Source organism: Venturia canescens, chromosome 1, assembly GCF_019457755.1.
Source record: "Venturia canescens isolate UGA chromosome 1, ASM1945775v1, whole genome shotgun sequence".
Taxonomy (NCBI): Eukaryota; Metazoa; Arthropoda; class Insecta; order Hymenoptera; family Ichneumonidae; genus Venturia; species Venturia canescens.
The window spans coordinates 22200249-22222639 of NC_057421.1; the positions used below are offsets into that span (position 1 = coordinate 22200249).

The 22391-nt window shown below is 38.5% G+C and overlaps 2 protein-coding genes across 4 annotated transcripts in view; both read left to right on the top strand.

Annotated features, from left to right (window-relative positions):
- Positions 1-22391, top strand: part of Lk6 (Lk6 kinase) — a 72879-nt gene that overhangs the window by 11086 nt on the left and 39402 nt on the right. For both annotated transcript variants that reach the window (XM_043433240.1, XM_043433241.1), the window contains exon 2: positions 21855-21957. In XM_043433240.1, coding sequence (XP_043289175.1) covers positions 21855-21957 — 103 coding nt within the window. The remainder of the gene's footprint in view (positions 1-21854; positions 21958-22391) is intronic.
- LOC122419018 (uncharacterized) lies at positions 10384-17704 on the top strand. Of its 2 annotated transcripts, none has more exons than XM_043433246.1 (5): positions 10384-10906; positions 16340-16398; positions 17075-17139; positions 17211-17235; positions 17432-17704. In XM_043433246.1, the coding sequence occupies exons 1-5, from the start codon at positions 10512-10514 to the stop codon at positions 17539-17541; spliced, it is 654 nt and encodes a 217-aa protein (XP_043289181.1). In that variant the 5' UTR covers positions 10384-10511; the 3' UTR covers positions 17542-17704. The 2 variants fall into 2 exon arrangements, with proteins under 2 accessions (XP_043289181.1, XP_043289182.1); XM_043433247.1 differs by lacking the exon at positions 10384-10906 and adding an exon at positions 15763-16176.

The following is a 22391-nucleotide window of genomic DNA, read 5'->3' on the forward strand; positions in this document are numbered from 1 at the left end:
TTTACCTATTGAATCTAAAACTATTTTCATTTTTTTCTCCGATCATCCATTCCAGAGATTTTATCAACAACGCACACCCATTTTTTTGGACCTGTCTTCTCCATTTTTCTGTACGAAACCCGAGTAAAATAAATATAAAAAACAATTTTGTATATCCGTATTTATGAAATTTATACCGATCAAAAAAATTCGTGAAAATAGTATTTTTTCGTTCGTCTAATTTAAGCTCCTTAATCCATCGATTCCTCATGATTTTTAGATAATGCAATGACAATAATGCTCGTCTCTAAATATACGAGAATCGATGTACTTGAAAATTTTTCAGAAAAACAACAGCCTATCGCTGTGAAGAATGTGCGAGAAAGGAAATTGTCGTTTTACGATGCATGCACATAGGAAAAGCCTCAGATATTCATGAAAACAGCTTCGGCATTGAGCTAATGATAATAAACTGTTGTTTATGCATACTTGAGTCATATATGCTCGAGTTAAACGCAGTATCGGGAGACCCGGCACTCACACACACACTCGCTCAAAAGCTTTGCTCTTGCTTATGTGCGTTCGTATATCCTCGTGAGTCTCGTGATTGTCGTATAGCTTTTAAATTGCTAGCTCATTCGATGGAGGGGGGAGGCAGAGTCGAGCTCTCGTGTTTGCGAGGAACGCTCTGCAACGTTACAATCGTTCGATGATGCTTTCGAAGTAAATATTGTCGTCTTTGCCGAGGTCACGAGACCGAAAATCTAATGAGGCAAGGTGAAACAAACAATGTGTCTTGAGTATCAGCGGTATTCGTATTTTCATATGGATCTAAGCAGGAGAAAATTTCATCTTCTGTTTAATCTCATTTCTTTTTTTATCGAATATCATTTTCTCACAGTTTTTAATCTACCTTCACACCGATATGGGAATTCTGTCATCTCAGTGGCACATTCCTTCATTTTCTTCATGGTTTTGATACTTTTTTATTTATACGCTTCGCATGTTCGGCGTTCCTTGCTCTCAACTATTATTTCATCTTTGTCTTAAAAAGTGTCTTAAAAACTATTTTTTATTTATAATCATCAATTTTCGCGCGGAAACGCTAGCCGCCATGATGTTGTTTCGGTTTGTGACGTCACTCCGTTAGTAAACAATACGAAGTAACAAGATTTGTGAATATAATGAGTTATAATAGTATATCATTGGTGTCTCGTGCCTGAATGCGATAATACAAGTGTAAAAATGCCACAAAAATTGTGGATTCATCGCCACCATCGATATATTTGTCATTGGTAGATTTGTACTTTTTGCTTTCACAAAACCGTCTTCCATGATGCGATTTTAATAAAATTAATGATAAAAGTCCACAAACGTACATAATAACTTGTAAAATTTCAAAATAACACAGAGCGCACGATAAGAATCTAGATTGTTTACTATCGAATAAGTGACGTCACGTTGGAATCCAATATGGCGGATGGCGTTTGAGACATTTGAAAAACGCAGATGAAAAAGGACGATTTTTAAAATTGAATTATAAAATTTACATTGCATTTTTATAAATAAATATTGACCTTTCTCGTTTACTTTTTACAAAATCTATCGTATACATGCATTTTTATATATTTTTTTACATGGTGTAACATACCCTATTTCGTTTATTTTCACAATGAACGTTTCAAGATGCAAAAAAGCACGAAACTTTGACGTTTTTCCTTCTTCCTTTCCGTAAACTTGTCAAATATTTTTCTTCTCAAACAACGGTTCTGCAAGTTTGAATTATCGTTCTAAGAAACGCAACTTTTTTGTTAAAAATATCTTCGAATTCGAAGGATTTTTAATATAACAATAGAAATGAGAACATTTTTACGTCATCTCAAAAATAGCACTTCCAATAAAAAACAGAATATTCAAGCTTTCTTTTTGTAGAAAATTATAAGAAAGTACCGTGAGAATTTTCTGAGTATTTATTTTCTCCTCGACTCTATTTTTACAGCTCCCGCGTGTGCCTCGACGCAAGTTTTTACGAGCCCATTCCCCGCCACCTCGAGCTTCCGTTTCTCTCCATTTTTCGAAATCCGTTTCCTTATTTCGGTGATCTTTCCCTAAGAGTTTGTTGTACCGACCGAGCACGCAGAGGCCCGGAGAAACTAGAAACTGAGTTTGGGTCGGTCATCGTCGCTGTCGGACGAAAGTACTCGTTCGTGGTCAGCTTTGACAGTCGTTTCTGCGGCGAAATAAATCGGTGAAGTTTGACGAGAATCAGCGAGAAAATTCGATCCGCCGGAACGAAAATGTTTGAATTTGAAAATAATTTGTTGCCCAATGAGCAGAAGAACGAAACCGGAAATGACTGAACGTCGCAGAGTTACTTCGAACATCGACGGCTTTTCTCTCAGAGAAGCTGAAAATCGCCGAGCGACAGAAGGCTCCCGGGACTTGTAACACATTAGAACGTCGTCGCGATACGTACGTAAAGCACGTAGTAACTCATGTACGAGTCCGGCTTCTTTTCCTCCTCGCAGGATGAGCTTGTGTGTGCACTCTTATTCTCAGCCTGAGGCGACTAACAGTTCCTCGTCTGCTGCTGGTTCGTGTGTGTTCGACGGGGGAGTGGAGAAGTCGAAAACTGCATTATACACAGCTCGCGCCGAGAGAAAGGAGCAGCGAAGCTACGAGAGGGAACCAAGCCAAGAGAGCACACGAACGAAGAATGCGTAAACAGTCATGAGAACCTTCGCCATCGGTGCTCGCTGCTGCTCCGTTCCTAGATTATTCGTTGCTTCGACGCTTTATGCACCAATTTATTCGCGGATGAGTTTATGCGGAATACTAATTCCAACCGAATTTCGGAGCATCAACGTAATTCCCGAATTTTTAACACGTCGGAATAATTACTTGTTTGTGGGTATAAGATTCGACGTGGTTTCCCACAGTTTCGATATATCGAATTGTGCGGAGAAGAGACATGAAGAAAATTCGCTTGACAAGTCGAAGAAAGCTTGTTCCTCGGGAAGAAAACTCAATTTTTTCATCTGACGTAGAAAGTTTATCGAATGTATGAAATATTCAAATGCATCGATGACCTCGATCTTCGGAGTTTCTCTGCTCAATAATACGATCGACTCAATTTGGTACACCACGAATCACATTTTTCCAAATGGTTTTCTCACGCTTGAGCTAATCACTGGATCGCGGGAAGCACGACAAAGAGGGACGAACTTTCAAAGTCGATTTTTTCGGAATAAGCGAGTCCTCGGTATTCATAAATACCCAACGACAACAGCAAGTGAAACGAGAATCACTTGAGGGATGTCGATTAAATCAGAAGCGAAGAATGTTAATTGCAGAAACGAGTCAACTGGCCAAGACATTGGAACAATTAATGACTTTGTTATGTCGATCGAATCGTGAATTATAATCGCCTTGTGCTCTCCACCGAGACGACAAAACAGCTGTAGCTGTACACAGGTCAATCGCTTCGCTTCGGTTTTTCATCGTATGGCACTTTGCATAATTCTTATGTCATGAAAAATGGTTATGCATAAGTCTAAAGCTCGTGCGTGATGAACGTGTAAAATTATGGATCAGTCGCAGTGTATTTCGTAACGTCCTTCGTGCGTAAACTGCCTTATAAAATTATAAAATTTTAAAAATCAAAATTCAGTCGAAATTATTACTATTTTCAAAACGATCAAAGTATTGCCATGATCGTGAAAAAAGAATGCTGCGAAACGACGAAGAAATTATGGACGAGGGAAAAATTGATTCATTTTTTTTTTTAATTTAAAAAAATTTTTTTTACCTTTTTATTATCCTCGAAATCTCAAATTCATCGTGTTTGAACGTTAATCCAAGGGAATGAGGGAATTGAACATTATATCGGCACACGCACATTATTTTAACTGATTTTCTAACGGTCGATGTGCATTGACGGAGCATGGAAGGTTTCTGTGAACGTTCTTTGTTCCAGATTGAAAAGCTCCATCGAGGTCTCTGATAATGTTTTTTTTACCTGATCCATTTGGCCAATTTCCAAATTTCAATCGTATTTCATTGGATACGTGTATAAATACAAACTGTACGAAGAAACTATCTGCGTCATTCTATCGAATAGCAAATTCAATGAATTTCTGATATATGCGAATACAGAATCGACCTACTATAAAATAACTGGGAACGTGGTAGTTCAGCAGATAAAACGTCACAGTAACCTTCTCGAAATTTCTCGAAAGTTTACTCTTCTTTTGTAAGTTCTTTTAAAAAGATAATCGAGGCCTGGGAATAATTTGCTGAAATAAAAAGCAAAAAAGGAGGCCACGAATTTCGCTGAAAAACTTTGAAAACCTGCGTTCGAGGAAATGAATCAGTTGCCTGACACACATTGAATTGAACATTTTTCGATATGGTTTTTAACGGACTGAAAAAAACTTCGATCCACCAGCAGGACGACGACAAAAACGGGCTGAAATTTTAATATTTCGGCGTGGAATTTTTTTTAATTTGCAACCATCTCCGTTGTTCTCGCAATACCATTTTTTCACGAGTAAAAAATAAATTGGAAAAAATGTAAGAGCGATAAATCGAGAGGACGGAAGCCCCGAATCGGCCGATGTTTTGAACGAAGTAATTTTCAAAACGTTGCCAACGATCCTGAGTTTCGTAGTTAACCAAATGGTTTATCCAGTGAAAACACGTTATTTTTCGTATGAGATTTTTTCCTCTTATTTCTCTGTCAATTCTCTCCAATCGACGGAGAAACTCAAACAGGCTCTCGCTCCGAAGATAAACTCGTCGCCACTGTGTTTTGTATGTTTCCTCTTCACCTCACTCGTATCGGGTTTTACTAACTGCGTAGAAGCAAAATATAAAAGGAAAAAAGAAGAATTGTGTCCTGTCTGCAAAATCTATTTTGTACACGAAGATTGTGCGAACTGCGGAAAGAAGGAAGAGGAAAATAGGCATCCACGTACATGCGTCGTGTGGTTCTGTATGCTTCCAAAAGTTGTCTTCTGTCAGACTTTTGTGATGTACATTTTACACACGTACACGATCACTCACGTGTACATGAAGATCAAACGTCTTCGCCAAGCGAAACGTAAACGTATGGTTTTGTTTTTTCAACACGAAATTGTTTTTAAATTCGTCACGTATCTCGTTCAGCACTGGAAGAAGCAATTTTTAAATTTTCATTCGACTGTCTTCGTTAATACGAATCAAAATTTATTGAAACTTTTATTTTCATTAAGTTATTGATCGTTCGGGAAACGAAAACCGAATCGACGGAGTGATTCTACGACACACGATTTTCTTTTTGAATTTTCATTTTGATGAAAAAGAAGCTCTCAAATAATTTTTTTTATTTCTTTTTTATTTATTTATTTATTTATTTTTTTAAATCAAATCTGTTCATCGAGATTTCATACTCAATTGATTTCGCAGTGTTGACGTATTTCAGACGACGCTGAAGTTTGCAACGTTGCAGTCCAACGAAATGGAGGAAAAAACATTTGTAATTCACCTGTTTTTTTTTTTTATTTCGCGAAGCGTCCGGTGCAGGTTGAAAAACTACGAATTGCAAATTCGACAGGAAACGAAATTGGAAAATTACTGGAATAATTGGAGGGTTTTTTGAACCCATTCGTTGGACTTCAACGCGCAAACTTCAGCGTCATTATTTCAGAGCACTCGATTCGCTACATTGAAATGCAGCCACACATGACGCAATGACAGCAAATGACGTTCCCACCAATGATTCTTCGACTTGAAATTGAAATCATGATCGTCGTGTTCACGAAACAGTGGAAGGAAAATTTGAGCTATCGTTATCAATGAATTGAGGAAATCGTCTGAATAGCTGACGCGGCGATGTCCGGAGGGAATCTCACACGGAAATATCGTTATGGAGCGCCACGTCCAAGCGTGGCGAGGCAATTTTCCATGTTTTTTTGAAACCCAAAACAAAAACTCCTGCTCGCAATAGTCGACGTGGTTCCACACGAAAAGTTGAACGCAATAATTTTTCACGTGCAGACATCTCCGTGTACGATCTCCTGATAACATCGAGCCAAGGTGTGGACTATTTTTGAGCCTTTCGAATGACACAGTTATCGATAATATTTGCCAGAGTCGGAGGCTCTAACGAAAAGTTTGAAAAAAAAACTCGTCGCACGATCCCCTCACGCAATATTTGTACATACACTCGCAGGCGTATAATGTGTTTGTAATGGACTTATCTCAGTGGACTGAAATAGAGTGGAGATAAAGAGTCGATCGAGAGCACATAATATCGTACGAAATCTAATAAACACTGAAATAAAAACGTACCGATGGGAAACCGAAACCAAGCGAGTTTGAAGACTCGAGCTCACGAGCTTTTTCAACTCTTGTGGAACGTCACTTTTTGACGGTTTTACAATTTCTACATGCTTTTATTCGTTTCTCTTTCAGCCCTCGCTTTGATCACCGGTGAATATCGGAGGCACGCGCATTTCGACGTTTGCCCAAAGTTAATTCATTAGTCTCCATATTTTCCATGAGCGAAGTGGAAAGAAAAGAGTCAAAAAAACTCCACTTCTCAACACTCGTCAACGAGATTTCATACATGTATTTTGTGCCTTAGGGCGAGAGCACTGCTCTCCAATAAAGTCAAGGTTTCTGCTGGCGTAACAGTTGCGCGCGCACGCAAAAACACATGCACGACTCACGCTCGCGCTGCTGCTGGCTCGCCCGCATCTGTGCGTTCATCCTTACGTACAAAAATATGCACTCGAAAATATCTGTGTACTTTTACACACGTATCGTCGATATACGAGTACCCACGCGTCGCAGAGCTCGTACAGGGACTGCAAAAAACAAAGGCTCGAGACTCGCTCCGTTACCGTGGAATGGCGAACTCTGGAAAATAATTATTTGTCTATTTTTTTTCTCCGATGCACAACTTTTGTGAAATCGGCTGCTCAAAAATCGCTCTCGTTTGCTCCCATCACTTTTAATCGAGATATTCGACTTTTTGAGCGCATCGAACAGCCGCAGGGTGCGCCTTTGCACAGGACCGTATTTTCGGATACGAGGATTTCTCACTTTTATCATTTTCGTCGAAGCCCTTGTTTGTTTCTACCTTTGGAATATCGGTTCGAAAATCGCTACGTATTTTCATTATTTTCAGTTCGAACGTGATTCCGTCAAAGTGGAACGAAAACGCGGGGTGGGGGGGGGGAAGTATACTGAAACTATTAATGGCCGCCCCGTGACCACCGCAAGGAAATTGGCGCATTTTAGAATCGGTTATACAAGTTTCGTGATTCTTTGGTTACTAATAATGACAAGTAACATTTATTGTGTGAAAAAATCAAAATGGCGAAAGTTTATCGTTTTCAGATCGGAGTACCGAGCTTCAGGAATATCATTGAATAGAAAAAAAGAGGGATTGAAGCCCTCCCCCTTAAAATGCCGTTTATTGAATTGGTCCGCGCTGCGTCTACAGGGGAAAAGTAACGAAAAAAGCGACGGCGAAGTTTGCAACGTTCGAGTCCAACGGAATGAAGGAAAAAAACATTCGTGTTTGACCAATTTTTTATTTCACGAGGCGTCTGAGCAGCTTGAAAAACTACGAATTGCAAATTCGACGGAGGAAACGAAATTGGAGAATGACTGGAATTATTGGAGGCTTTTTTGGATCATTTCGCTGGACTCCATCGCTGCAGCATCATTGAAAAAACGTTCCAGAGTTGTGTGCAGCATTCGAAGTTGTACGTTTCACAAGTTGAAAAAACTATTCGCTCGCGAGTAAAAACCTGCGAGCGCGCGTCCCCTCGAAAGGCTTGCGGTAAAAACGACCGCTCAATTATCTCCGTGGAACGATTCTGTGACGTAGAAAAAGTGTGCAAAATTTTCATCGCAGAGTCCAGCGTGTGCGTTCTCGACTTCTGGAACATTCTGTACGTCCGCGTGCACGTATCTATGAAAATATGTGCACACATCGAGCGTGTGTAACCCTCGATGCCGACTGGACACGACAGGTGTACCGTGCTCCGACGCAATGAAAAATCAACGTCGAAAAAAGCGCAAAAACGCAGAAAAAAAGGGAAACGGGCAGAGCGAAGGGAGAAAATGAACGCTGCGAATTTAAATGCCACAATTTATAAAACAACACGAAGAAAATATAATCAAACTGGACAGAATCTCTGAAAATTTGTCACTTTCCTCCGAGTTGTGCACCGCATTTCGTGCGAACGTGAATCGATCGAGTGAGTGGTGAACTGTTCAGCGATTTGCACCGGAGGAACCATACTCCTGGAGAGACGCAGGACGCCCATCATTTCCAATATTAAGATCTGTTAAAAACCGTTGAAAACAGTGGCATCGTAATTCCACGAAACTAGCAGGAGTGCGACGAAATAAGTAATGATTCGAGTACTTTAAATACGTCTCAGCTCTCTGTATTGTTATATAATAAAATGGGGGAAAATGGCAGCATTTCACGTTACTGTGTTGCACAACGCTCGACAGTAGCTCAGCCGGGCAATGACCGCCCGGACGACTCGAACGTGGGATTGTGCTCGCGCACAACGAGGACAAAGTCTTAATGAGGAGGAAAGAGGGGGGAACCGGAGAGCTGAGAGGCAAGTCGTTGTAATAATGAAAAGCGAATAATCTTATTTATAGATGAAATCGTCGATCGATTCCAGACGTATTTTACATGGAGATTTGAGCCAAGAACTCTGTTAATCATCGAAGCACATCATCCTCTTAGACTCAATACGATTCGTGCTCGATTTAGTCCCTTTTTATCCACTTTTCTTTTCTCTATCTCCTGCTGGCGTTGACATTAATGAACTGTTTTATTAATCCATTGTCATGTGGATTCTTTGGGATTTCTAAGAGCCAATCCATCGACCAGGTGACACTTCACTGCTCCCATTGGCGCGAGACCACCGTGGAGTGCATGCGCAGCTTCGCTAGTGCACGAAAAGAAACTGTGCACGGAGAGACTTTTATACGAATATTTCGGATGAATTTGCTGTTTTATAGCAGCGCTATATCGTCATTCTATTACATTCTATTACATTTCACCAAAGTGCATAGTAATTTTGATGCCGAAAGCAGTTATCTCAAATTTTACTATGTACGACAAGCAAAAGTTAGGTCTGCGACATTCTTACATCGAACGACGTATCGATATCTGAGTGTCGCTCGTGTCTTTGGCGAAATGTTAAAAGTTGGTGAATTGGACTGGATAAATTGCTTGAAATTTTACTATGTGCCACTGGTTAATTTTCATGATTATACTCGCAACGCCTCATATAATTGGTGGGAGCGTGAATTTTGCTATGTAATTGAGCAAAATTCAGTGTGGTAAAAGGAAAGATACGAAACTATGCATTTTTTCGTATAGCACAGAGAAACGACTGCCATGTTATCTCCTAAATTTTCATCGAATCATTTCATTATTTACTATGTTTTTGATCAAAATGCGCTCGGTGTTCATTTTTGATATAGTACAGCGCGTTAACGATGAACTGTGGTTCCCCAAATTGCATTATTGCATCGCATTATTTGACACACTCTGTAGCGATTATTATTGCAATATTGATGTGGTCCGACGTTACTGTAAAAAACAGTAATTTCTGCCATAAAAGTCTCTCCGTGTGAAAAGTTGGGAGAGTCAGAAACTCAGAAAAAGTGCTTTTCGCTCGGTGATTGGCGCATGCCCGAGTGGCCACCCATCCGAGTATTGGCCTCTCCCAAAATTGTGAAAAGCACGCGGGTCCAATTCAACGAAAATTGAGGGGACTGGAATAATAAAAACGCTTCATTTCGGTGAATATTCGTGTCTAATGGTTCAAATGGAACATGATCGGTTATGAGTGTCGCTGAATTGTTATTTACTCGTTCATTCAACTCTTCGAACAAAGGAACATGAAGTTTGTCTGAATATTGTACGATAATCCTGTAGACTTACGAACGTTTCAATCGAAAACAGCTCAGACCGCAGGGCGTTGTCATGACAGGACTTTGATTGGAATATTCTTGTTCGTGAAAAAGTATTCAAGTCCTTTGTTTCCATTGATGAAACATGGAGTGCACGTTGATCTAAATATATCGATAATTTGAAAGATATCTTTGAATTACGTAATTCAGAGATTCAGATCGTAGGACGAGTTTTTTTCTAATTCTCCTCTTTCATTTGACGACGTTAAAGAGTTCGATCAATCTCTTATCTCCCTCCAGGAAAGGATGCTCGGCCCTTTTAAGTAATTATCATTTTCCCCATCACTTTCAACCGGGGAGCCAGCGTCGGTATTCCGTCGATGTCTGGTGTGGTATTTTTTCATTTATTTCTCGATCAACATTCTCGCGGCGTATTCGAGAAGCGACGCGACTCTTATTCCTCGGGTGCCGGGAGTATCGTTTGTTTTTATTGACAAAGTTGGAAAATCTTTTTTTCACGAGGTAAAATATTCCAGACGCCAGGCTGTCGCTATAATCGTTGATAATCCTTATTTATTTAATCACAATTTCGCAGCATGATCGAGATACGCGATATCGCGAGTTCGAATATTGTGCAACGAGAGTCTCGTAGGAGCGGGATCGGTGTCAGAGAATGGCGCCCACCTAGCGATATGGAGCTTTGGGACACTCGGCGAGCGAGAGAACGCACCGTGTTCCGCAGATCGCGCGACTTCTCATGCCCGTGGGTCACTCAAGTTCATTGGCTCTTTTTCACCGACGCTCTCTCGCCTCCTCTCGTCTCTTTATCTCTGCCTCCAACTCCTTTGTACACGTATATATACGCTATTTTTGATCGGTGCACTCTTGAAAATTGCCTCGTATCTGTTTCACATCCTGAAGACAACGTTTTCATCGCTTTGCCACGCATATGGGTCGAAGCAACGCGAGACGAACGACCGTGGATACCGAAGCAAGTTTTATTCAATACAACTTCACTCTTTTTAACGAAACTTCTTTCCAAGTGCCTGTTTGTGTGGTTCACTATTGATCACAAAAGAAAAATGCTTCGTGAATTGGGATTGGTGGTTGAGGGAAAGGAATCGACTGCGTTCAAAGAAACATTTGAGTCGAATGACCTTTTTTCAATGTTCGTTCTGCAGTCACAGAAGACTAACGTTATTTTAATTTTAAGTTATTATCGAATTTATCTTGAAAAAAGATTTTCAATTCTCAGAAGTTGCCTCCCTGTTTGTCCAGGCATATTTTAATTCGTTCACTAATATTGTTGTTGATAATTTTGGGTAGTTTAATTTTGGTCTTTTCAAACGCTGTTTTAATGATTTCGATGATACGGTAATACTGTCATTAATTCTCCAAGAATTTTGTGTCGACGAATTAAGGAAGATCGTGTCAATCTAATATAGAAATAGAATCTCGAACTTTAATAGTTAAGATTCGGAAATATTCTAGAAATATACTGCGAGCATCTACTCCCGGAATTATTGTAGAATCTACCGTCCAGTTGTCGAGAAAAAAATTCACGAAAATCACATTTTTTTAAGGGTTATGCTCCTAGGACAGACGCACTTGCTGTGCGACGATTCGGATTTAATGAAATAGGATCCTCCCAACTTTAGAGAGCCAAAAACGAGAATAAGAAAATAGAATGTTTTTAGACATCGATGATGTCTTGAGAAAGCCTTGTTACTGGTGAAAATCACTTGGGAATGGAAAAAGAAAAACTCTCGTTTGAGGTTAACGAGTATAATGACAAATGCATACGCATATAACTAGAAAATGGCTGTTATCACACTTTGCTTGACGATTTTACTACGAAAGTATTTTAACTTAAAAAGAGCAAAGAAGTTCAGTTGCTTTTTTCAATCACAAGTAACGCATGATCTTTCTTAAAATTCAGCGATTTTTTTATGTCAATGTCTCGCATGTCAGTGTACACGAAGCTACTAATGCGAAGGAAAAGAATTGCTGGGTGGGTGCTCTCGAGAGATCTCGAGATGTTGAACACGTTATAAACAATAAACAATAAATTTATAATCAAGTATTTCGAATCTAGTAATGAAAAGTCCCGCAAAGGGTTTCATATTTATCCGCAATCAATATTTCAAATGAATATTTCAATTATTCTCCATATTCGAGTGATTACAAACACAACGGTCATTTTAAATGACGACTATTATTGTCGTGGTCATTTTCATGAACGGTTTTCTTGTTCATGGTTTTTTTTTTCGTTATTTCGAACGTTGTTATTTTTACACGGTCGATTAGGCCGGACACTGTTTCACGTACATATCAATCGATTGGTCATTCGGCTGATAGTGGAAAAAAACAATTAATTTCGATAATCACGAGGAACGTGAGTCAGTAAAAAACATTTTCAAAATATTTTATCTCCTCGATACGATTCCGTTCGAGTGTTTCATTCTCCTTACAATTGTTCCTTACTACGTGAAAATACGAATGTTTTTTCAAGCATGAGTAGGATTGTTACCGTATTTCGGTGATTTTCAAAGCTATAAACAGCCTCGGGGGAGGCCAATACTTGGATGGGTGACCGCTCAGCTATGCAGTAGTTCGCGCATAATTCACCGAGCGAGATGCTTTTCGGATTTTCTGGTAATCCAACCGGAACGAAATCTCAAAAAATGCTCAAGACAGAGGAGGGCCGTCTCGCAAGAATAAGAACGAGGAAAAAAGTGTGGTTGCAGTGAAAAGCCGAAAGCGCATCCGCAGGAGCAATAGAAATGAAAAAACATTTTTTAGTATTTTGTAAGAATTTTTGTATATTGTACTGTCGTAGAGCTCGGGTATTTATTAACTTTGGAGAATCATCGATAAATATATATGAACGATCAATCAATCATACGAATATACTCTTGGTGTATACACCGCCGTAACGTGACGTCCGATTTACGATCGTGCTGACAGTGAACAAAGGTGGAGAGAACCGCTCACTGTGTATGGCATGGTCCCGAATGTTAATGAAGCTTCTTTGAAAATTCGAAAAATATACAGCCTTGGCCAAAAGTATTAGGCACCCTGTGAGTTTTCTCGACGCACGCAGAAGAAATCCTCGAATATCTCAACGAGAAGGTGTCGTAAGTCAATTTAACGAACGCGCTTTTACAGAGGACAATTTCGAATTTACTCTTCTTTTTCTTTTCCCGTTTCTACGATTATTCTTGCACCCAGCACGTCGTTTTGAAAATATCACTGATTTCTCATTTTCTCATTCACAAAACAAAGTGAGAAAGCTGAAACTGTCCGCTTCAAAGCAGGCCCCTCTGTTAAATTTCCTAACGACGCTTTCTCGTTGAGAAATTCGTTTTTAGCCCTCCAGGAAAACTCGCAGGGTTCCCAGTGCTTTTGGCCAAGGCTGTATGTCTGCACGAATGTGTCAGTTTGCCCGAGAGAAAGTTGCGATTCGAGTGACCACGTCACACGATGGAAGAGTTAACAATTCTATTTGTTCAACTCCGTCGTAAGGTTTGCTCTATTTATAGGAAAAAAGTAGGAATGCGAATGCAGCATCGACAGCCTCCGATATGCAGTAAACGAGTTGTTGCACCGGAAGTCTTTTTTTCCTTTCAAACTCAATCGATAGACTCGTCTCTTCGATCATTTATTAATTCCACACTGTCATCGAGCGTTTTTCAGTGCCAAAAATAGCTAAATCCAGAGGGAATTTGATGTCGTCACACATTCTAGTTTCACTTGATGACATTTTATAAATTTATAGAAAAAGCAGGAACTAAAATTTCTCTAGTATCGATTCCCGTCATTAAAATTGTTCGCGATTGAGTGATGCTTGATGCTTCTGGTGTTTCAACATTACGTCGAAGGCCCTCGTACCAATCGGACCGAACAAAAACGCTGCGAATGCGTTATCCATGCTTAATTATTTCTTATGATTTTGATGACGAGCTCGAGTCCAAGATGAATGTAAGAAAAATAGGAAAACTCGAACTTTCCCGCAGATCTGACCTTTCAGAGGCTTCCAACAGTGCACACATATCGCGACTGGAAAACGCACTTTTCTCTGCGTTTTACGAATAGCGATAATGTGAAAGCATAGATACACATGGACTCACGTATAATGTGTACGATAAGTTCTGATGGCTAAGTAAATATACATCAGAAGGCACAAGTCCGAACGTAAGACCCGGTAAGACCTGTTGCTAAGTCATTAAAGGGGCACAAAGCGGGGCTCAGCTGCGGACTGCCAATACGCTGGTGATCAAACTGTTATTTTAGAGAGAGAGAGAGAGAGAGAGAGAAAATCAAATGTTGAAACGCTTTACTAAGTAGATTTAATCCATTATCTATAGATACTCTGGCGTGTTGAGATATTTCCAAGAGTCGACAATCTCCTTGCATATTTATTGGTACGAACTTTAACGTCAGCGATGAATTACCTCGAGATGTAGTTCAACATACAAAAAATTAGCAACCTATGAATTTATTGCCTCGTTATTTCTCCTTCGTATTGTCATTGTTATCCGATTTTTTTTAGACGACTTTGCCTGCTGATGGTATAAAAATATTTCTATAGCGAAGGGGTTTCTTTTAAATATAGAAATTCGTTTATTCGTGTTGGTTGGATTGACATTTTTTGTGTAGTATTCTTTCGTTACAAAAGGTTCGCAAACGATACCATCTTTATTCTCAAGAAACTGGTCTGTTTCGTTGTGTATGAACTGATGCATATCCATACGTAGCCACATTCTCATATAACAGTTGTATCGTTAATATAATTCTATTGTGATCACTCGAGCGTAAAAACTCCTCAGTAAAAATATGTTGGAGAGCATAAAAGTGTGTGGCAAGAAGGCGAGACTGATCCAGTGCTTATATGTGTATAAAAGTACTGATGTGTACTGTACAGAAGTGCTATCCTTTCTACTAGTTTGTTATTCAACGACTTCTCTTTTATTCTCATTTACGATGCTTTATTTTTTCATTTATTTGAGCTCTTCTCGATAACTCCACCCCTCGGGCTGTTGTTTTTCCTCTTTCGATAATTATCACATGGTCGCTCTTTGTATTTACAAATAGAACGACGAAAATATAAAATCGTTTTTTATGATGAATATTTTCAGGTCTCGATTCAATCGTAGTTACTCATCGGCGACGCAAAAAACATTGTTCATCTCTCACTGATATTATCCATTCCGAAAGAGCACTCCACAAAAAAATATCGAATGAGGGAATAACGTTATCGTCTATTTCTATATACAATTTTTAAGGTAGTTCATGCACGAAACGATTCTCTTAAGAAAGTCTTGAAATTTAGACATAGTTTCAATGAGTAGTCGACTGACACGCATATCATATTTTAAAGGGTTCGTCTTAATGGTTATTGAGATAAATGTGTTTACATATGTAGAAAAATACACGGGGATATGCGTAAAAAATCGCTCGTCTTTCCATATAACGAATGAACGCTTCTTACGAAGTTTATTAAAAAGTATGCAATAACAATGAAATATATAATTAGGGTCTGGAAAAAAATTAGAGAAGATTGTCTTACTAGTAATAAAGTATTATACGATAAAGATTGAACGATTCTTGGCTTGGCTCCTATCACAGCCTTCTGTCTTTTTATTAACACTTTTTCTTGATCCATTTTCTTTTTTATTTTCCTTTTGCGCTCTCTAAAGTGATTTTTTTAGATAAACAACTATAGTATTTTAGTCAGGGATTCAGTCAGTGATGGATCCTCGATTAATTAATGGCTAGTAATTTCATTCGTCAAAAGATAACTAGAGATAATTTATTTACAATTTCGAATTAATAATTCTGACATTAATTTAGGGTGATAATATCTTTAATTAGGAAGTTAAAATCCACCCAATTTAGACACTCATAAAATACGATCTTTCGGGCATAATCTACCTTCAATTCTTCTCAAGGAGGTTGGGGCGTTAATAAAAATCGAAGATTGGAAAAACAAAATATTGTTTAGCGAGTTTAGAAATTGCGTTTCGCGCGATATGCGAGCTCCAATGTTTCAAACTATCCAAATACCGAAAATCGGAAATCATGTCGTGGGAGAATGTACACGAATTTGATCTTCGCAAAGACAAAAAGCTCAAGAAAATCTAACTTGGCTTACAGATCGCCCGGTACCACAAATTTGGCATAAAATTTAATCGCATATTTGTTGATGGACAAGTATGCGAGATCGTTTGTGTTTTTCATGGTCAGAACAGAAACACTTAGGTACTAATTATCTTGTAAATGTTGTATTATTAATGTAATTATTGTTAGTGTCAAATTTTGTATTATTGGTGTCATTATTGTAATTAGACCTCTAAAACGTCGCACGAACTTATTCGGTAATAATGATCGTCGATTTGCATTATAAATGGCTGCGAATTCCCAGGAACATCATTGTTTACCGAGGAGTTGCCGACGCAGTATCATCTTCTAGCACCATGAAATGTAAGTATATTTTCCTCTTGATACCGCATTGATCACCTTTGAATTATATTCTTCATTACGAAAAACGACGTCAACGATGAGATATTTAAACGGGAACTGTGGACTGAGAAAAAATGTAATGAAACAAGCTCTTCAAAATCCGGAAGGATTACATTTTTCACGTTGAAAAAATATAAATTCAAAATGAAGTATGAAGGAGGTTTGCGCTTGGAAAAATAGATTCTCGAAATTCAGGATTAATGCAGTACGATATGATTTTAAGGTATTCCTTTCACGAACCCCAATATTGTGCAAACAACAGATTTTAAACAACAGTAAAGTAAAGTGTATGCAAATGGATTGGCGAAATTTCAAGCAAGTTATCGGACATTCGATAAAGATTTCAATTCAATTATTAATGTACTAAATAATTCTAAATTCCTTATACAAACTGTCTTACAGATAGAAAAAAATTTAAGGAATCCATGGCATTAACGATAGAAGTTGGAAAAATGGCAGAAGCAGAAGCTTTTCTTATGTAACCGCGACTTCCCAGGGGCTCGGAATCAGTCCAAATTTCGAGAGCCCCACAAAAAATACACTCATGGGAAAGGAATACCTTAACTGGAATTATGACCGCGTGCTGAACGCGATTACTGTGAGTGAATGTGGATCAAATTCAGATCGTTCTTTTCAGCTTTTTCCCGTTGCAAGTCAATGGCAGGATTATTGCTTCTATGTCTCGTCGCGATTCACGTTTCGGTAAGAACACACGATTCTTCTTTGGGTTTTCCGGGTTTTTTCATTAATTCAGTAATGTTTGGTTCTTTTAGCTGGCCAACGAAGATGATGAATATCGTGAGTATGGATTTCGATTATTTTCTTCCAACCATTTCGTTTCTTACGAGTTCCCTTCTAAACCGACCGTACGACTTCATGGTCGTCACGTTATTTGAACCATACCCACCACGTTTAGTATTCCGGGAACGCTTGGTTCGTTGCTCGAATGGAAAAATTAACTTCATTCAAATGGTCAAAACATTTTTGTTGACAGATTGGGGGAACGTAAAGGAGCTTTCCGATCCGGAGGACACATCTGAATGGACTTCCGAAGAACTTGCAGTACGGGAAGCGGAAATTGCTGCATATTCCGATGCTTATTGAAAAAACTTTGTCCGGGAATAACCACATTAAAGCAAGCTCATTCAATTAAAACGATGTATTTTAAAAAATTTTAATATTACAAAAGAAAATTAGATTGTGAAAGGAGTAATGAGAGCAGCAAAATATTACACAGCATTCAATAAAATCCATACGTAAAAGTGTACTCATCGATTATCATTCCCCCGACCATAGATTCCGAATCGAAATATTAACTCACGACTACTCAATAAATATTCTAAAAAGCTTTTCATAAAATGTTCGAAAATGCAGAATAATGAAAAATCAGTGGGTTTTGTATAACAGTACGGATATTCTCAAATGGACGCGAAATTTTGCGAGTGATAAGCACCTAATTTATCAATTGATTGAGGTTATGAGAATTGACGATGTTTTAGCCTAATTTACATCTCAATAGAGCGAGCATCTTATTTTGTGATTGAAGGAGTCATGGAATTTCAGTTGAATGGTCTTCCATTCCACCTTCGCTTTGTGTTATGGACATTTTTTTCCACCTCTCTCGTTGGAGTCCAATGAAACGAAGGAAAAAAACATTTATAAATTACCAATTATTTATTTCCCGAATCTTTGGTGTAGGTTGAAAAATGACGAATTGCCAATTCGGCAGGGAACAAAATTGGAAATTTGCTGGAATTATTGAGAGTTTTTTAAAATCATTTCGTTGGACTCCAACGTTGCAAACTTCAGCGTCATAACTCGTCTCGCACCGGCAAACGTGCACCGAAAAGTTCGGAATTGTGGGTGATTTCGGTCTATCCTAAAAACATTCCCGAAAACAATCGATTTTTTGAACTTTCTAAAGCAGGACTCCCCCTTAGAGTGGGCGCGTAGGGCCAGCAGCGTTGTTGCCTGTAATCCTATGAAAATGCATAATTTTCCACTCAAACTATATATTCAACAAAGCAATGAAATCTGCCGAAAAAATTCAGTTTCGTTTTCGATATCATAACTTTAAATATTTCCACGCGATCATTTTTTACACGTGTTGTTTGCAGTTATCATTCAGAATAGGATAAAAACGTTGGCGTCAAATCGATTGCCGAAATGAGTTCATGTTCCAGTCAATTTAAGACGAGAAATTGGTTCATCTTGCGTCAATAATTTCGCTCGAATCCGTATATAAATTTTCTTATCGTTGCGAAAAAATGGGACTACGAAAAGTAGCAATCGATATCAGTCTCGAAAATATCTCGGATGAAAACAAAAAATGTAAGCGTCCTGACCCACAAACTAATCTCCGCGTCTCGCCTGCCAAACGTTTGTGCATTGCGAATAAAATATATTTCTTTTCCCAACTCGAATGTCCCATCGGGCCCCTGTAACCTTGGACTTCGAAACACCACGTGCGACTCTAATCCAATCAGAAGGAAGGATAAGAAGCAGAGAGCTGGAAGCTCCGAAGAGAGCGAGAGAGATACGAAAATATTCGGGGCTGTCCGATAAAAACTCTTCTTTTTCTTCAGACTCATTAATTTGCACGCGCTAAAAGAATACCCCAGCGTTATACAACACGAAAGGACGAGAAAAAAAAGCGGACCGCGCGCAGTGCGTGAAAGATAAGCAAAAATTCGTCGTAGATTCGGCAACAAGCGCCTCTGAAATTTCATTGCTTTGCAAGTGAGCCAAAAAATCGGGAGCCAAGGACTCGAATCCGCGAGACACACGGGTGCTCGTGAACCTCGAAATCTTCGCGATTTTTGTGCACGAAAGTGGCAGACGAACTCAAATCGTCGAAATTGGTGTCGATCACTTGAAGAGCTCGATCGTCTTCTGTTAGGAAAATTACAATCGATTTGTCCATCGATTCGGCCATTGAGATAAGGCGAATTGCGGCATCGGAAGTGGACGAGACACGCGGTATTACAATGCTTGCAAGATTACCGCAAAAAGTGAACGAGCAACAGATTTTCACGCATCGATTACGATCGACGAGAAAATAAGCGAGCGAATCGTATTTTCAAATATTGCAAATATATCGTTCAATCGATATTCATTTTTTTTCCTCCGAAGCCACGTGTGCCGAATTATCACGATTTTTATCTCGGAGTGCACACACCACGATAATATCTCTTCGCTCATCCTTCATGTATCACGCAAAACTGAGCTCGCGTGACTGAATAAACGAAAATTTGTATGCGCACGTTCGGAATGTTCGACAAGAGTTGAAGGACGTACACGTGGATGTCTGGTTTGATAGATCCAGTCGAAACGTCGCCTTCGATGCAAAAAAACGTTTTGAAAAACTTAGCGAATTACCATTCCAGAGATTTGTTCCTTCATCCTCGGTCCTTCGTTCAAAATCGTAACTATCTGGCTCGCCGAATTATGTAAGAAATAATGATTCATGCTCGCATTATCATTCCTCTCTTGTGCTATCATCGATCGATTTTTCACAATTTTTGTACAATATTTTGAGAATATAATAAAAAAAACAAAGACTTTATCGATAACCTCCTCAAAACGTTGATAAGTGACTCAATGTTAGCATATTTTCGATCAATATCTTATCGCTAATGGCTGTTTCACCATTTTCCATACGCTTCTCACTTGAAAAATATGCGATGTTACCTTCATCCCGAATTGTAAATATTCTCAAGGAACCTCGATTCGATTCGAATATACGCCGAGTTGAAACAACATCGCGACACGTTTCGAACTTTGCCTCTTTTGTGCCCAATTTTGCTTCGAATTCCCGATCGATTGAATCGACTCGTGCTCGTGGGTTTGTTATGCTCGATGTCAAATTAACTTTCTTGTCTCTGTGTCTCGTTTAAGGATTTAAAGAACCCCAACTGCTCTTGGTATCAAAAATTATGGTTAGAATTGAACGAACAAGTGTGAGAAAAATCACAGTAAACACCGACAAGCAGGTCCAAATTATTTTTGGAGGGTGGATCGTGACGATACAATGTTGCCATGCTAAATTACGTTAAAAATATTAAGAATTTCAAAATGATAAGAATTTTATAAAATTTGGTAAATGTATTATTTAAAAATATATTAGACAATATACACTGCTGGTCAAAAGTTTCCGGACAAAAATTTGGAAAAGTTCCCGCGCTTTTTTTTGTGCCACGACGCTGATAGTGAATATATCTGGATGCAACGAGGCGCATTTCAAAGAGGAGACATTAGGCTTCAATTTGATTCTTTTGAAAAGTTTCTACGACTTTTTTTACGTGTACTACGTCATTTTGAAAACGTTCGTTTTTCGGCATTTTTTTTTTCGTTTTCAACTGTACCGCGTTTTGAGAATAAATTTTTTGTCGTCAATTCCGCGAGCGAGTCCTCTAAGACACAAGCCTCAGCTTTAATTTAATTTTTGAAAAAGTTTAATACGATTTTTTTTTCGCAGAGTTATCTCGTTTTTAGCAAAAAAAGACAAATTTCAGAAATTGCCGAGTACCGCGAGAACTATTAGATTTCATAGAATTTTTCCAAGAGTGAAAAAAGTTGCGTCTGGGATTGTTTTAATCGCTGGAATTTTTTTAGATTTTTTTTTAAAAACTTTTTTTTTATCAATTTTTCAGTGGAACCTCCACAGTGCATTGATTGTTATAAATCGAAAGCGATGGGGGTTTTTGGTAGAATTCTAAGAGAGAAAGCAGTTTCACTTTATCATTTCGAGTTCATTAAAATTTTTTTCGATTTTTTTGCCAATTTTTTTGATTTGCAAATTTTTATGTTTTTACTCTTTATTATTGGAGTTCGTTTCTTTGGAGCTTGTGTCTTAGAGGACTCGCTCGCAAAATTGATGACAAAAAATTTAATCTCAAAACACGGTACAGTCGAAAACGAGAAAAAAAAATTCCGAAAAACGAACGTTTTCAAAATGACGTAGTACACGTAAAAAAAGTCGTGGAGACTTGTCAAAAAAATCAAATTGAAGCCTAATGTCTCCTCTTTAAAATGCGCCTCGTTGCGTCCAGATATATTCACTACCGGCGTCGTGGCACAAAACTTTTCCAAATTTTAGGCCGGAAACTTTTGACCTGTAGTGTAAATTTTTTTAGATTTTTCTCGTGCATAAGAACTTCGATTTAACGCTCAATTATGCGATAACTAAGTGGTAAAAAAATTTGAAAAAAATTGCATTTGTGTATTTGATGCCAAAGAATGTTATCACGAAATTTGATCAAATTCTGATTATTTTGATTCCGTGATGCACCCTTCGTAAAAAAAAATTCCGAATCAGTTTACATTTATTTGTCCATCAATTTTTATGTATGCACCTACGTTCGTTTATCAATATCGAAAGTTTTTCACTCCGTTGAGATCCTCTTCTTTTTCATCAGTTCCAGTATGAGATGGTGTCGGCGATTGGGGAGGTCGAGGAAAACCCGGAAGTAGGGGAAAAGGAAAGCGGATGCGAAGGGAGCGAAGCTACGTCTCCATCGTGTGAGTACCTCGATCGAGAATGATTCGACGAAATGTATCGAATCGTGCAGTCAATGAGAGATTGAAATTTTAGTAATAAAAAAAAAAAACATTTACAAATGCTCACTCGTGTCCGATTTTTCATGAAATGTTTTCATCCTCAGTCGATTTTTATCGCTTGTACTGAAATTTCCAATTATTTTCAACAGGAAATGAAAAAATTCTTCGTCGATTCTCAGAACTTTGAATATCGTGGGAAAAAGCGAATAATCGATAACACGAAACAACTGCAATTCCATATATTCGATAGAACAAATTTTCACAAATATGAATCTTCGAGTACCGTAGAAAAAGCGAGTATTTTTAAACGCCAAATATTTCACCTCGGTCAGTCTTGTTCATCGCATCGCGCTTTCAGTTTTTACGTGCACGCAGTTTCGGTACAATTTTTAACG